Consider the following 15,130-nt stretch of genomic DNA (forward strand, 5'->3'; position numbering starts at 1 on the left):
CAGAGAGAAGGTGTGAGTTAGTTGAAGATCTAAGACCAGAACCAAGATTTTCTGACTTTTAGTCTAACGCTCCCTACCCTACAACGTAGGTTGACTATTTAAAAAGAGAACCCCTTGTGGTAATTTTGTCTTGCCTTGTAATGTTAATATCCTTTGTGGGCTACTTTAATGCAACTACTATAAAAAACTGATATGAAGTCCAGCAGGTCTTGGTCTTATATCTCACCTATTACACGAACTTGCTGTATGACCTTGGGCTGTTACTTAAACTTCTCAAGCCTATAAGATTTCAATATTTAAGAAACCAACTCCCTGTGTAATACACTGTGTCACTGGTACATTTGGCTTGATAGCAGTTCACGTGAGAAAAAAACCTGAGTGCTTTATATAATTTTTTATTGACATATACTTGATGTACAATATTATGTTACATGTGTACAATATGATTGACAATTTTTAAGGTTATACTCCAGTTACAGTTATTATAAAATATTGGCTATATTCCTGTGTTACACAGTACATCCTTGTAGCTTATTTTATACATAGTAGTATCTTTTTCTCTTTCTTTTTCTTTTAAATTTTTTAAACATTTTTATTGGAGTATAATTGCTTTACAATGGTATGTTAGTTTCTGCTTTATAACAAAATGAAACAGTTATACATATACATATATCGCCATATCTCTTTCCCCTTGTGTCTCCCTCCCTCCCACTCTCCCTATCCCACCCTTTAGCTGGTCACAAAGCGCCGAGCTGATCTCCCTGTGCTATGCGACTGCTTCCCACTAGCTATCTATTTTACATTTGGTAGTGTATATATGTTCATATATACACTACCACTCTCTCACTTTGTCCCAGCTTACCCTTCCTCCTCCCCGTGTCCTCAAGTCCATTCTCTAGTAGGTCTTCGTGTTTATTCGATCTTGCCCCTAGGTTCTTCATGAGCATTTTTTTTTGATTCCATATATATGTGTTAGCATACGGTATTTGTTTTTCTCTTTCTGACTTACTTCACTCTGTATGACAGATTCTAGGTCCATCCTCACTACAAATAACTCAATTTCGTTTCTTTTTATGGCTGGGTAATAGTCCATTGTATATATGTGCCACATCTTCTTTATCCATTCATCTGTTGATGGACACTTAGGTTGCTTCCATGTCCTGAGTCTTGTAATTAGAGCTTCAGTGAACATTGTGGTACATGCCTCTTTTTGAATTATAGTTTTCTTACTCAGGGTATATGCCCAGTAGTGGGATTGCTGGGTCGTATGGTATTTCCATTTTTAGTTTTTTAAGGAACATCCATACTGTTCTCCATAGTGGCTGTATCAACAACTTACATTCCCACCAACAGTGCAAGAGGGTTCCCTTTTCTCCACACCCTCTGCAGCCTTTATTGTTTGTAGATATTTTGATGATGGCCATTCTGACCAGTGTGAGATGATATTGCATTGTAGTTTTGAGTTGCATTTCTCTAATGATTAATGATGTTGAGCATTCTTTCATATGTTTGTTTTCAATCTGTATATCATCTTTGGAGAAATGTCTGTTTAGGTCTTCTGCCCATGTTTGGATTGGGTTGTTTGTTTTTTTTGATATTGAGCTGCATGAGCTGCTTGTAAATTTTGGAGATTAATCCTTTGTCAGTTGCTTCATTTGCACATATTTTCTCCCATTCTGAGGGTTGTCTTTTGGTCTTGTTTATGGTTTCCTTTGCTGTGCAAAAGCTTTTAAGTTTCATTAGGTCCCATTTGTTTATTTTTGTTTTTATTTCCATTTCTCAAGGAGGTGGGTCAAAAAGGATCTTGCTGTGATTTATGTCATAGAGTGTTCTGCCTATTTTTTCCTCTAAGAGTTTGATAGTGTCTGGCCTTACATTTAGGTCTTTAATCCATTTTGAGTGTATTTTTGTGTATGGTGTTAGGGAGTGTTCTACTTTCATTCTTTTACATGTAGCTGTCCACTTTTCCAGTTTTATGGTTTTTATAGTTCAGTTTGTTAATATGGTGTATCACATTGATTGATTTGCGTGTACTGAAGAATCCTTGCATACCTGGGATAAAACCCAGTTGATTATGATCCTTCAAACGTGCTGTTGGATTCTGTTTGCTTGTATTTTATTGAATATTTTTGCATATATGTTCATCAGTGATACTGGCCTGTAGTTTTCTTTTTTTGTGACATCGTTGTCTGGTTTTGGTATCAGGGTGATGGTGGCCTCGTAGAATGAGTTTGGGTGTGTTCCTCCCTCTGCTGTATTTTGGAGGAGTTTGAGAAAGTTAGGTGTTAGCTTTTCTGTAAATATTTGATAGAATTCGTCTGTGAAGCCATCTGGTCCTGGGCTTTTGTTTGTTGGAAGATTTTTAATCACAGTTTAAATTTCAGTGCTTGTGATTGGTCTGTTCATATTTTCTATTTCTTCCTGGTTCAGTCACTCAAGGTTGTGTATTTCTAAGAATTTGTCCATTTCTTGCAGGTTGTCCATTTTATTGGCATATAGTTGCTTGTGGTAATCTCTCATGATCCTTTGTATTTCTGCAGGGTCAGTTGTTACTTCTCCTTTTTCATTTCTAATTCTATTTTTTTTTCATTTCCAATTCTATTGATTTGAGTCTTCTTCCTTTTTTTCTTGATGAGTCTGGCTAATGGTTTATCAATTTTGTTTATCTTCTCAAAGAACCAGCTTTTAGTTTTATTGATCTCTGCTATCGTTTACTTCATTTCTTTTTCATTTATTTCTGATGTGATCTTTATGATTTCTTTCCTTCTGCTAACTTTGGGGTGTTTTTGTTCTCCTTTCTCTAATTGCTTTAGGTGTAAGGTTAGGTTGTTTATTTGAGATGTTTCTTGTTTCTTAAGGTAGGATTGTATTGCTATAAACTTCCCTCTTAGAACTGCTTTTGTTGCATCCCATAGGTTTTGTGTCATTGTGTTTTCATTGTCATTTGCTTCTAGGTATTTCTTGATTTCCTCAGTGATCCCTTGGTTATTAAGTAGTATATTGTTTAGCCTCCATGTGTTTGTATTTTTTACAGATTTTTTCCTCTAATTGATATCTAGTCTCATAGTGTTGTGGTCAGAAAAGATACTTGATACGATTTCAATTTTCTTAAATTTACCAAGGCTTCATTTGTGACCCAGGATATGATCTATCCTGGAGAATGTTCCATGAGCACTTGAGAAGAAAGTGTATTCTGTTGTTTTCCGATGGAATGTCCTATAAATATCAATTAAGTCCATCTTGTTTAATGTATCATTTAAAGCTTGTGTTTCCTTATTTATTTTCGTTTTGGATGATCTGTCCATTGGTGAAAGTGGGGTGTTAATGTCTGCTACTATGATGGTGTTACTGTTGATTTCCTGTTTTATGGCTGTTAGTATTTGCCTTATGTATCAAGGTGCTCCTGTGTTGGGTGCATAAATATTTACAATTGTTATATCTTCTTCTTGGATTGTTCCCTTGATCATTATGTAGTGTCCTTCTTTGTCTCTTGTAATAGCTTTGTTTTAAAGTCTGTTTTGTCTGATATGAGAATTGCTACTCCAGCTTTCTTTTGGTTTCCATTTGCATGGAATATCTTTTTCCATCCCCTCACTTTCAGTCTGTATGTGTCCCTAGGTCTGAAGTGGGTCTCTTGTAGACAGCATATATATTGGTGTTGTTTTTGTATCTATTCAGTAAGTCTGTGTCTTTTGGTTGGAGCATTTAATCCATTTACATTTAAGGTAATTATCGATAAGTATGTTCCTGTTACCATTTTCTTAATTGTTTTGGGTTTGTTATTGTAGGTCTTTTCCTTCTCTTGTGTTTCCTGCCTAGAGATGTTCCTTTAGCATTTGTTGTATAGCTGGTTTGGTGGTGCTGAATTCTCTTTGCTTCTGCTTGTCTCTAAAGGTTTTAGTTTCTTCATCAAATCTGAATGAGATCCTTGCTGGGTAGAGTAATCTTGGGTTGTAGGTTTTCCCCTTTCATCACTTTAAATATGTCCTACCCCTCCCTTCTGGATTGCAGAGTTTCTGCTGAAAGATCAGCTGTTAATAACCTTATGGGGATTCCCTTGTGTGTTATTTGTTGTTTTTCCCTTGCTGCTTTTAATATTTTTTCTTTGTATTTAATTTTTGATAGTTTGATTCATATGTGTCTTGGTGTGTTTCTCCCTGGATTTTTCCTGTATGGCAGTCTGTGTGCCTCCTGGAGTTGATTAACTATTTCCTTTCCCATATTAGGGAAGTTTTAAACTCTAATCTCTTCAAATGTTTTCTCAGTCCCTTTCTTTTTCTCTTCTTCTTCTGGGACCCCTGTAATTCGAATGTTGGTAAGTTTAATATTGTCCCAGAGCTCTCTGAGACTCGCCTCAATTCTTTTCATTCTTTTTTCTTTATTCTGCTCTGCAGTAGTTATTTCCACGATTTTATTTTCCAGGTCACTTATGTTTTCTTCTTCCTCAGTTATTCTGCTATTGATTCCTTCCAGAGAATTTTAAATTTCATTTATAGTGTTGTTCATGATTGTTTGTTTGCCGTTTAGTTCATCTAGGTCCTTGTTAAAGGTTTCTTATATTTTCTCCATTCTGTTTTCAAGATTTTGGATCATATTTACTATCACTATTCTGAATTCTTTTTCAGGTCGACTGCCTATTTCCTCTTCCTTTGTTTGGTCTGATGGGTTTTTGCCTTGCTCCTTCATCTGCTGTGTGTTTCTCTGTCTTCTCATTTTGCTTAACTTACTCTGTTTGGGGTCTCCTTTTCGCAAGCTGCAGGTTCGTAGTTCCCGTTTTTTTTGTTGTCTGCCCCCAGTGGCTAAGGTTGGTTCAGTGGGTTGTGTAGGCTTCCTGGTGGAGGGGACTAGTGCCTGTGTTCTGGTGGATGACACTGGATATTGTCTTTCTGTGGCAGGTCCACATCTGCTGGTGTGTTTTGGGGTGTCTGTGACCTTATTATGATTTTAGGCAGCCTCTCTGCTACTGGGTGGGGTTGTGTTCCTGTCTTTCTAGTTGTTTGACCTAGGGCATCAAGCACTGTAGCTTACTGTTCGTTGAGTGGAGCTGGGTCTTGGCGTTGAGATGGAGATCTCTGGGAGATTTTTGCCGTTTGATATTATGTGGAGCTGGGAGGTCTCTTGTGGACCAATCTCCGGAACTTGGGTGTCTCACCTCAGAGGCACGGCCCTGACCCCTGGCTGGATCACCAAGAGCCTGTTATCCATATGGCTCAGAATAAAAGGGAGGAAAAAAGAAGGAAAGAAAGAAAAAGATAAAATAAAATATAATAAAATAAAAATGTCATTAAAAAACAAAATATAGTTATTTAAAAATTCTTTTAAAGTAATTGAAAAGAAAGAAAGAAAGAAAAGAAGATCCAAACAAAAAAAGAAGTTCACCAATGATAACAAACACTGTAAAGTATACTAAAAATACCCCCCAAAAACGGACAGACAGAACCGTAGGACAAATGGTAAAAGCAAAGCTATACAGACAAAGTCACACACAGAAGCGTACACATACACACTGACAAAAAGGGAAAAAGAGAGAAAAAAATATATATCATTGATCCCAAAGTCCACCTCCTCAATTTGGGATGATTCGTTGTCTATCGAGGTATTCCACAGATGCAGGGTATATCAAGTTGGTTGTGAACATTTAATCCGTTGCTCCTGCGGCTGCTGGGAGAAATTTCCCTTTCTCTTCTTTGTTCACACAGCTCCTCGGATCAGCTTTGGATTTGGCCCTGCCTCTGTGTGTAGGTTGCCTGAGGGAGTCTGTTCTTACTTAGACAGGACGGGGTTAAAGGAGCAGCTAATTCAGGGGTCTGGCTTACTTAGGCCAGGGGGAGGGAGGGGTGCGGATGCGGGGCAGGCCTGCGGCGGCAGAGGTCGGCGTGACGTAGCATCAGCCTGAGATGCGCTGTGTGTTCTCCTGGGGACGTCTTCCGTGCATCTCGGGATCCTGGCAGTGGCGGGCTGCACATGCTCCTGGGAAGGGCGGTGTGGATAGTGACTTGTGCTAGCATACAGGCTTCTTGGTGGCTGCAGAAGCAGCCTGAGCATCTCGCTCTTAATCCCCTCTCCTCACGCACCAGGAAACCAAGAGGCAAGAAAAAGTCTCTTGCGTCTTCGGCAGCTCCAGACTTTTTCCCAGACTCCATCCCGGCTAGCTGTGGCACACTAGCCCCCTTCTGGCTGTGTTCACGCAGCCAATCCTAGTCCTGTCCCTGGGATCTGTCCTCCTAAGCCGGAGCCTCAGCTCCCACCCCCTGCCTGTCCTGGCGGGTGAACAGAGAAGCGTCTCGGGCTGGTAAGTGCTGGTCGGCACTGATCATCTGTGTGGGAATCTCTCCGCTTTGCCCTCTGCAGCCCTGTTGCTGCGCTCTCTCCATGGCTCCGAAGCTTCCCCCCTCCGCCACGTGCAGTCTTTGCCTGCGACTTGGCTTCCTAGTGTGTGGAAACCTTTCCTCCTTCACAGCTCCCTCCCACTGTTGCAGCTCCCGTCCCTATTGTTTTGTCTCTGTTTTTTTCTTTTTTGTTGTGGGCTACCCAGGTACGTGGGGAGTTTCTTGCCTTTTGGGAGGTCTTAGGTCTTCTGCCAGAGTTCAGTAGGTGTTCTGTAGGAGTTGTTCCACTTGCAGATGTATTTCTGAGGTATTTGTGGGGAAGAAGGTGATCTCCGCGTCTTACTCTTTTGCCATCTTGAAGCTCCCCTCTACCTATTTATTTATTTATTTATTTATTTATTTATTTATGGCTGTGTTGGGACTTTGTTGCTGTGCACAGGCTTTCTTTAGTTGTGCTGAGTGGGCTTCATATTGTCGTGGCTTCTCGTTGTGGAGCATGGGCTCTAGGCGCGCAGGCTTCATTAGTTGTGGCACATGGGCTCAGTAGTTGTGGCTTGTGGGCTCTAGAGCTCAGGCTCAGTAGTTGTAGCGCACGGGCTTAGTTGCTCCGCGGCATGTGGGATCTTCCCAGGCCACAGCTCGCATGTCCCTTGCATTGTCAGGCAGATTCTTAACCACTGTGCCACCAGGGAAGCCCCTACCTATTTATTTTTAAAGAGACTCTCAAACGTTTTTTTAGAGTGGCTGTGATATTTTAATTCCCACCAGCAGTATATTAGAGATCCCATTCTCTGCATCCATGCCAGCATTTGGTATTGTGACTTATTTTAGCTGTTCTATTAGATGTGTTGTGATAGCTCATCATTTTCAGTTTGCCTTTCACTAATGGCTAATGATGTTGAATTTTTTTTATGTACTTATTTGCCGTTTGTATATTCTGTTTTTTAAAAAGTTTAGTTATTTGTTTATTTTTGGCTGCTTTGGGTCTTCGTTGCTGTGTGCAGGCTTTCTCTAGTTGCGGCGAGCGGAGACTACTCTTCGTTGTGGTGTGTGGGCTTCTCATTGTGGTGGCTTTTCTTGTTGGGGAGCACAGGGTCTAGGCACACGGGTTTCAGTAGTTGTGGCAGTAGTTGTGGCTCAGTAGTTGTGGCTTGTGGGCTCTAGAGTGCAGGCCCAGTAATTGTGGCGCACGGGCTTAGTTGCTCCGCCGCATGTGGGATCTTCTCGGACCAGGGCTCGAACCCATGTCCCCTCCATTGGCAGGCGGATTCTTAACGACTGTACTACCAGGGAAGTCCCGCCATTTGTATATACTCTTAGGTGAGATGTCTCTTCATGTCTCTTGGCCATTTTGTCATTGGATTATTTGATTTTTTACTGTGAATTTTGAGAATTATGTATTCTAGATTTGAGTCCTTTGTCCAATATGTGTTTGTAAATATTGTCACTTAGTCTGTAGCTTGTCTGATCAGTCTTTTAATCGGATTGCAGAACAAAAGTAATTTTGATGAAGTGCAGTTAATTTTTTTCTATTATGAATTATGCTTTTGGTATTCTGTCTCAAAACTCTTCACCAAGCCTTAGATCTGAAAGATTTTTCCCTATATTTTCTTCTAAAAGTTTTATAGCTTTACCTTTTACGTTTAAATCTGTGATTGATTTTGAGTTATTTTTTGTGTAAGGTGTGAGGTTTAGGTTGAGGTTCCTTTTTTGTTTATGGATATCCAATTGCTCCAGCACCTGTAGTTGAAAAGAGTATCCCTCCACCATTGAATTGCTTTTGCTCATTTGTGAATTATCAGTTGGCCATACTTGTGTGGATGGATCTCTTTCTGCGATCTCTATTCTTTCCTTTTGATTTATGGGTGTATCCTTCTTTCAGTACCACACTGTCTTGGTTACTATAGCTATAAAGTCTTGAAAATGTGTAGTCATTCTTTCCATTTTATTATTATTTTTCAGAATTATTTTAGCTATTCTAATTCCGTTTTCTTTACATATAAATTTTAGAATAATCTTGTTCACATTTACACAGAGTTTTTGCTGTAATTTTCATTGAAATTATGTTCAGCCTATATATCAATTTGGGGAGAATTGACGTCTATTATTTTCATTTGTTGCTTGTGCTTTAGTTGTCATATCTGAGAAACCATTGCCTAATCCAGGATCATGAAGATTTACTCCTGTATTTTAGTCTAAGAATTTTATAGCTTTTAGCTTTACATTTAAGCCTTTGATCTACTTTGAGTCAATTTTTCATATGACATGAGGTAGGTATTCAGTTTCATTCTTTTGTATTGGGTATTCAGTCCTAGCACCATTTTTTAAAAGAGACTGTTCTTTCCTCATTGAATTGTCTTTGCAGCCTTTTCAAAAATCAATTGACCCTAAATTTAAGCATTTCTTTCTGGACTGTTAGTTTTATTCTGTTGATTTATATGTCTCTCCTTATGCCAATACCATAGTCTCGAGTGTGGTAGCTTTGTAGTAAATTTTGAAATAGTAAGTGTGAGCCTTGTGACTTTGTTCTTGTTTTTCAAAATGGTTTTGCTTGTTGTGGGTCCCTTAAATTTTTAGATGAATCTTAAGATCAGCATATCAGTGTCTGCAGAAAAAGCCATCTAGAATTTTGATGCGAATTACATTGAATCTTTGGCTCAATTTGTGGAGCATTGCCATCTTAAGACTATTAAGTCTTCTGATCTGTGAACATGGGATATCTGTCTGTTTATTTAGGCCTTCTTTAATTTCTTTCAACAATGTTTTGTAGTCCTTAGTGTATAAGTCTTGCAGTTGTTTTGTTAAATTTATTTCTAATTTTTTGTTGTAATTTAAGTGGAATTGATTTCTTAATTTCATTTTTGGTTTACTCATTGTTAGTGAATAGAAATACAACTGATTTTTGTTTATTGAACCCTGTAACCTGGCTGAACTTCTTTATTAGTTCTTCTAGTTTTTTTGTGTGGATTTCTAGGGATATTCTCTGTATAAGATCATGTCATTTGAGAATAGAGAATTTTATTTAGGGATTATACTCATGAATAAATTTAACAAAAGAAGTGAAAGAAAGCCATAAAATTTTATTGAAAGAAGTTAAGAAGATCAAAATAAATGGAAAAATATTCTATATTCATGGATTGGAAGGCTTAATATTGTTAATATGGCAATATTCCCGCAAATTTATCTACAGATTGTATTCAATCCCTATCAAAATTCCAGCTTCCTTGTTTTTTGCAGATATTGATACCCTTATCCTAAAATTCATATCAGCACTCATGAGACGTAAAACAGGCAAAACGATCTTGAAAAAGAACAAAGTTGGAGGACTCACATTTTTTTTTTTTTTTTTGTGGTACGCGGGCCTCTCACTGTTGTGGCCTCTCCCGTTGCGGAGCACAGGCTCTGGATGTGCAGGCTCAGCAGCCATGGCTCACGGGCCTAGCCGCTCTGCGGCATGTGGGATCTTCCTGGACTGGGGCACGAACCCGTGTCCCCTGCATCAGCAGACGGACTCTCAACCACTGCGCTACCAGGGAAGCCCGGAGGACTCACATTTGTTAATTTCAAAACTTGCTGCAAAACTATAGTATCAAGATAGTGTGCTGCTGGCGTGAAGACAGACATATAGATCAATTGAAAAGAACTGAGAGTCCAGAAATATAGCCCCATATTTATGGTCAAATATCTAAAAGTAAGTGTTGAAAATATAAAACTCTTAGAATAAAACATAGGTATAAATCTTTGTGACCTTAGGTAAGGGCAATGATTTCTTAGATATGACACCTCAAGCACAAGCAAAGAAAAAATCGCTAAATTGGAGTTCACCAAAATTTTAAACTTTCTTTTATAAAAATTTATTTATTTATTTATTTTTGGCTGTGTTGGGTCTTCATTGCTGCGTGCAGGCTTTCTCTAGCTGTGGTGAGTGGGGGCTACTCTTTGTTGCTGTGCACGTGCTTCTCATTGCGCTGACTTCTCGTTGCGGAGCACGGGTTCTAGGCATGCGGGCTTAGTAATTGTGGCTCGCGGGTTCTAAAATAAGTGTCGGATCCTGACTTAAAGCCTGCCACCAGATGCAACTGTACAATTGAAGTACATCAACTCACTTGCCACTATAAAGCCTGGCACCAGATGGAGCTTAATTGTCTCTCGCCACTCACTGATAGGGTTTTGATATGAGTCTGCAAGCGATTGATTTATTATGGTCTCTGTGCAGTCAAACCTCTCTGCTAATGATAATCTGTATTTGTAGCCACTCCCCAGCTCTAGCATCACTGCCTCAGCTCCACCTCAGATCATCAGGCAGTGGATTCTCATAAGGAGTGCACAACCTAGATCCCTCGCTTGTGCAGTTCCCAGTAGGGTTCACACTCCTATGAGAATCTAATGACGCTGCTGATCTGACAGGAGGTGGAGCTCAGGTGGTAATGTGAGCGATGGGGAGTGGCTGTAAATACAGATGAAGCTTCGCTCAGTGGCCCGCTGCTCACCTCCTGCTATGTGGCCTGGTTAGGGACCCCTGCCGCAAGCCACGTGAGTGGTGTGGCCAAAAAAATAATCATGTTAACGTGTGGTTCCTCTCTTATAGGAGCTTAAGGTAAGTTTTGTGGAAGATACAGATGTATAAGCAGATATATTACACTAGGATAATTGCTTTCATATGAATGAAGTTCCAGTTCCACAGTAAAACAAAAGGTGAACAACTAATTATGCTGTGAAAAATTAAGAAGATTGTGAATTTTCTCTGGTTAGGAAAGGGACATAAGTTAGGTATTTTACACTGCAAAGAAGAATTAGATGTTGAGGAGCGCATGAGTTTTTTTTAACAAGGTGGCAGGTGAAGTAATTTTTGGGAGAGGTGCAGTAGGAGGTTGTGGTATGTTATGGAGCACTTGAAGAATACGAAGAAGGGCTGGAACATCTGGGTGGGAAATGACCTAAGAAAATCAACAAAGAAGGAAACTAATTTTTACTGAGCATTTACTATATACTTGACATGGTACTAGGGGCTGTAACATTCTTGTTTGCTGAGCTAAAGTGAAGGTCCAGTTGAAGTTAGCATAAATTTTTAGTGGATCCATTCAGCATAGTTTACTGTCTTTGGATTGATTGTGTTGTCATCATCACTTAGTAGCATATTAGGTGATAGTCTGTCTAACATTTAATTCCTTGCATAATGGCAATAATCCTTTGCAGCAGCAGTTCAGGTCCAGCCTTGGAGTTTTTCTTCTCTCTTCTAAGGAAGGGAAACTTAAGATTCCTTGATCCATTAGTATAAGCTATAATACTTTATAGACCTGCTAGCATATGATTTTACAAGCAATGAGTACCACACAAGAACAGATAACTTCCTTTGTTACAATTCTTGGCACTGGTGGTAGTTTTGACTGTTAAATATGTTAACATTTTTGTATACTGCCTTACAGTTTACAAAGTGCCTTCATATCTGTAGTCTCATTTGATCCTCATAAGATCAGTCCTGTGTGGTAGACATTACTATCCCTATTTTACGGTTAAGGAAATTGAGGCTCAAAGAGGTTGTGACTTGCCTAAGTTCACTGAGCAAAGAAGAGGGGAAGCTGGGAATCCAAATCCTATATTCTTTTTACTACATCAGTATAGGCTGGGCATTGTCCTAGACCTAATGATTCAGAATCTCCAAGTGGTGGGACCTGGGCGTGTGATTTTCAGAAAGCTCCACTGGTAAGTATGATGCTCACCAAAGGTTTCTACAGCATTACATCATGCTGCCTCTTCCTTAAGACTTCTTTTACTGGAATTCTATATTGTTTGGATTTGAAATATTGATTTCTGGCCCAACAAGATGAATAAATTTTCAAAACTAGCTTGAATTATTAGACCTGTTATTTCCTCTGTGATAAAATCTCAGTATATTTTTTGTTATTGAAAGAAAAAGATGTTTAATTTTAGATACTTTACTTAACAATTCAAATTTAGAAATTAAATAAAACAAGATCCAAACTCTATAAATATAAACCTAGATGGTTTTGAAAGGAAATACACCCGAATATCAGTAGTGATCATCTGAGTTTGGAGATTACAGTTGATTTTATTCTTTAAAAATATTCTTTTTTTTTTTTTCGGTACGCGGGCCTCTCACTGTTGTGGCCTTTTCCGTTGTGGAGCATAGGCTCCAGACGTGCAGACTCAGCAGCCATGGCTCACGGGCCCAGCCGCTCTGTGGCATGTGGGATCCTCCCGGACCGGGGCACGAACCCGTGTCCCCTGCATCAGCAGGCAGACTCTCAACCACTGCGCCACCAGGAAAGCCCATTCTGTATTTTTAAAGATCTCTGTAAAAGTCATATATTCTTTTTTAACAAGAAAAAACCAATAAATTGTATTTTATCAATTTCTCATTGAATAAGTTTTTTTTTTTTTAAGCCCTGCCTTCCCTGGCTCTTAGCCTCATTCTCCCATCTTCAAAGGCACCAGTGTTGCATCTCTCTGTGCCTTTATTCAGTAGTCAGGACTTCCTCTGACCACAGCCAGGAAATGTTCTCTCTGATTTTTTAAAATTAATTAATTAATTAGTTTATTTATTTTGGGCTGTGTTGTGTCTTCATTTCTGTGTGAGGGCTTTCTCTAGTTGTGGCAGGTGGGGGCCACTCTTCATCGCAGTGCGTGGGCCTCTCACTATCGCGCCCTCTCTTGTTGCGGAGCGTAGGCTCAGTAGTTGTGGCTTTTATTATCCAAAGCACAAAAATATTTGACACCACGTAAAGAAAAGAAAATAGTGAATGTAGGGATTTTTCCCCCGAGAAAGTACTTCAGAAAATTATTTTTTTGTGTATGTCCACATTTCTTTTAATATGCCTCATCAGCTAAATTCTTTAATGACTGAAACAAGCCTCTTCTACAGGTGTGGAAGTAATGTGTGATTGATGTTTTTGTTCATTTAAGTGTCATAGAATGGTAGAGCTGAAAGAAATCTTAAGAGATAATTTAGTACAGTATCCTCGTTTTATAGATGAGGAAGCTAAAGCCATGAGAGCATAAGGTTCAAGGTTATACGTAATGAATATCAGAGTAGCTCTTCTAGCTCCAAGATAGGATTGCACTAAACTGCCTTTCATAGCAGATGCTCACAGCATTTCAGACTATGAAGTTACTATGAGCCTGTTTTAGGACAAAAGACTGCTATTTAATGTAAAAAACTCCTCTAATGTGGAGATAAATACAAGAGCTCTTCAAGCTGGGGAAACATTATCAGACATGGCATTATATCATAATATAATAACATAAGATTGTATAATACACCAATTTTGATATTTCCAGAAAAATGAAATAACTCTTGTCATTCAGTGTCAACTTTGTCTTACCCAAGATTCTTATCACTTATTTCTCTGTATTTTGAGCTGGCTATTATGTTTAGCTCAACCAGTTAGCATTGCTAAGAAGATTAGAAAAGAAATTAAGACTTTTTAACACCAGTTAAAAATATGTTAGATTTGACTTATAGACAAATAGCTTGTTATTTCATTTTAACCAGTTACTGACTTTTTTTTGCTTTCCCAGGCAGTTGCTCAACAGGATTTTCAAAGAGCATCTACATGTGTACTGCGCTGTAAAGATATGTTGATAAGGCTGCCCAAAATGGTGAGTGAAATCTCTGCCTTTATTCTCCAAGCATTTGAAAATATGCTATATCAAGTTCTAGGAAGAATCATTACTACTTCATGTGATCCTTTAGAGGTTATATTTTAGATCAGATATACTTACTTAGCCAAGCTTTGAAATATTTTGCTTCCTTTGTTCTTTACTAGAAAGGGTTTCTGAAAAAGTGATACGGGTTATTTCTTTTTTTTTAATAGATTTGATTGGAGTATAATTGCTTCATAATACTGTGTTAGCTTCTGTTGTACAACAAAGTGTATCAGTCATATGCATACATATATCCCCATATCCCCTCCCTCTTGAGACTCCCTCCCACCCTCCCTATCCCACCCATCTAGGTGGTCACAAAGCACCGAGCTGATCTCTCTGTGCTATGCAGCAGCTTCCCACTAGCTATCTGTTTTACATTTGGTAGCATATATATGTCCATGCTACTCTCTCACTTCATCCCAGCTTATCCTTCCTTCCTCACCCTGTGTCCTCAAGTCCATTCTCGATGTCTGTATTCCTGCCCTACCACTAGGTTCATTAGTACCATTTTTTATTTTTTAGATTCCATATGTATATGTTAGTATACAGTATTTGTTTTTCTTTTTCTGACTTAACTTCACTCTGTATGACAGACTCTAGGTCCATCCACCTCACTATAAATATATCAATTTTGTTTCTTTTTATGGCTGAGTAATGTTCCATTGTATATATGTGCCACATCTTCTTTATCCATTCGTCTGTTGATGGACACTTAGGTTGCTTCCATGTCCAGGCTATTTGTAAATAGTGCTGCAGTGAACATTGTGCTACATGTACGTTTTTGAATTATGGTTTTCTCAGGATATATGCCCAGTAGTGGGATTGCTGGGTCATATGGTAGTTCTATTTTTAGTTTTATAAGGAACCTCCATACTGTTTTACATAGTGGTTATATCAGTTCACATTCCCACCAACAGTGCAGGAGGGTTCCCTTTTCACCACACCCTTTCCAGCATTTATTGTTTCTAGATTTTTTGATAATGGCCACTCTGACCGGTTTGAGGTGTTAACCTCATTGTAATTTTGATTTGCATTTTTCTAATAATTAGTGATGTTGAGCATCTTATCATGTGCCTCTTGGCCATCTGTATGTTTTCTTTGGAGAAATGTCTATTTAGGTCTTCAGCCCATTG

General features: G+C 38.8%; 1 protein-coding gene across 1 annotated transcript in view; it reads left to right on the forward strand.

Annotated features, from left to right (window-relative positions):
• The window catches only part of TEX11 (testis expressed 11), a 353,939-nt gene that overhangs the window by 72,720 nt on the left and 266,089 nt on the right, over positions 1 to 15,130 (forward strand). The window contains exon 10 of the mRNA XM_060137334.1: positions 13,869 to 13,949. Within this exon, the coding sequence (XP_059993317.1) occupies positions 13,869 to 13,949 (81 nt within the window). The remainder of the gene's footprint in view (positions 1 to 13,868; positions 13,950 to 15,130) is intronic.

The sequence above is a fragment of the Lagenorhynchus albirostris genome, chromosome X (assembly GCF_949774975.1).
Source record: "Lagenorhynchus albirostris chromosome X, mLagAlb1.1, whole genome shotgun sequence".
NCBI lineage: Eukaryota > Metazoa > Chordata > Mammalia > Artiodactyla > Delphinidae > Lagenorhynchus > Lagenorhynchus albirostris.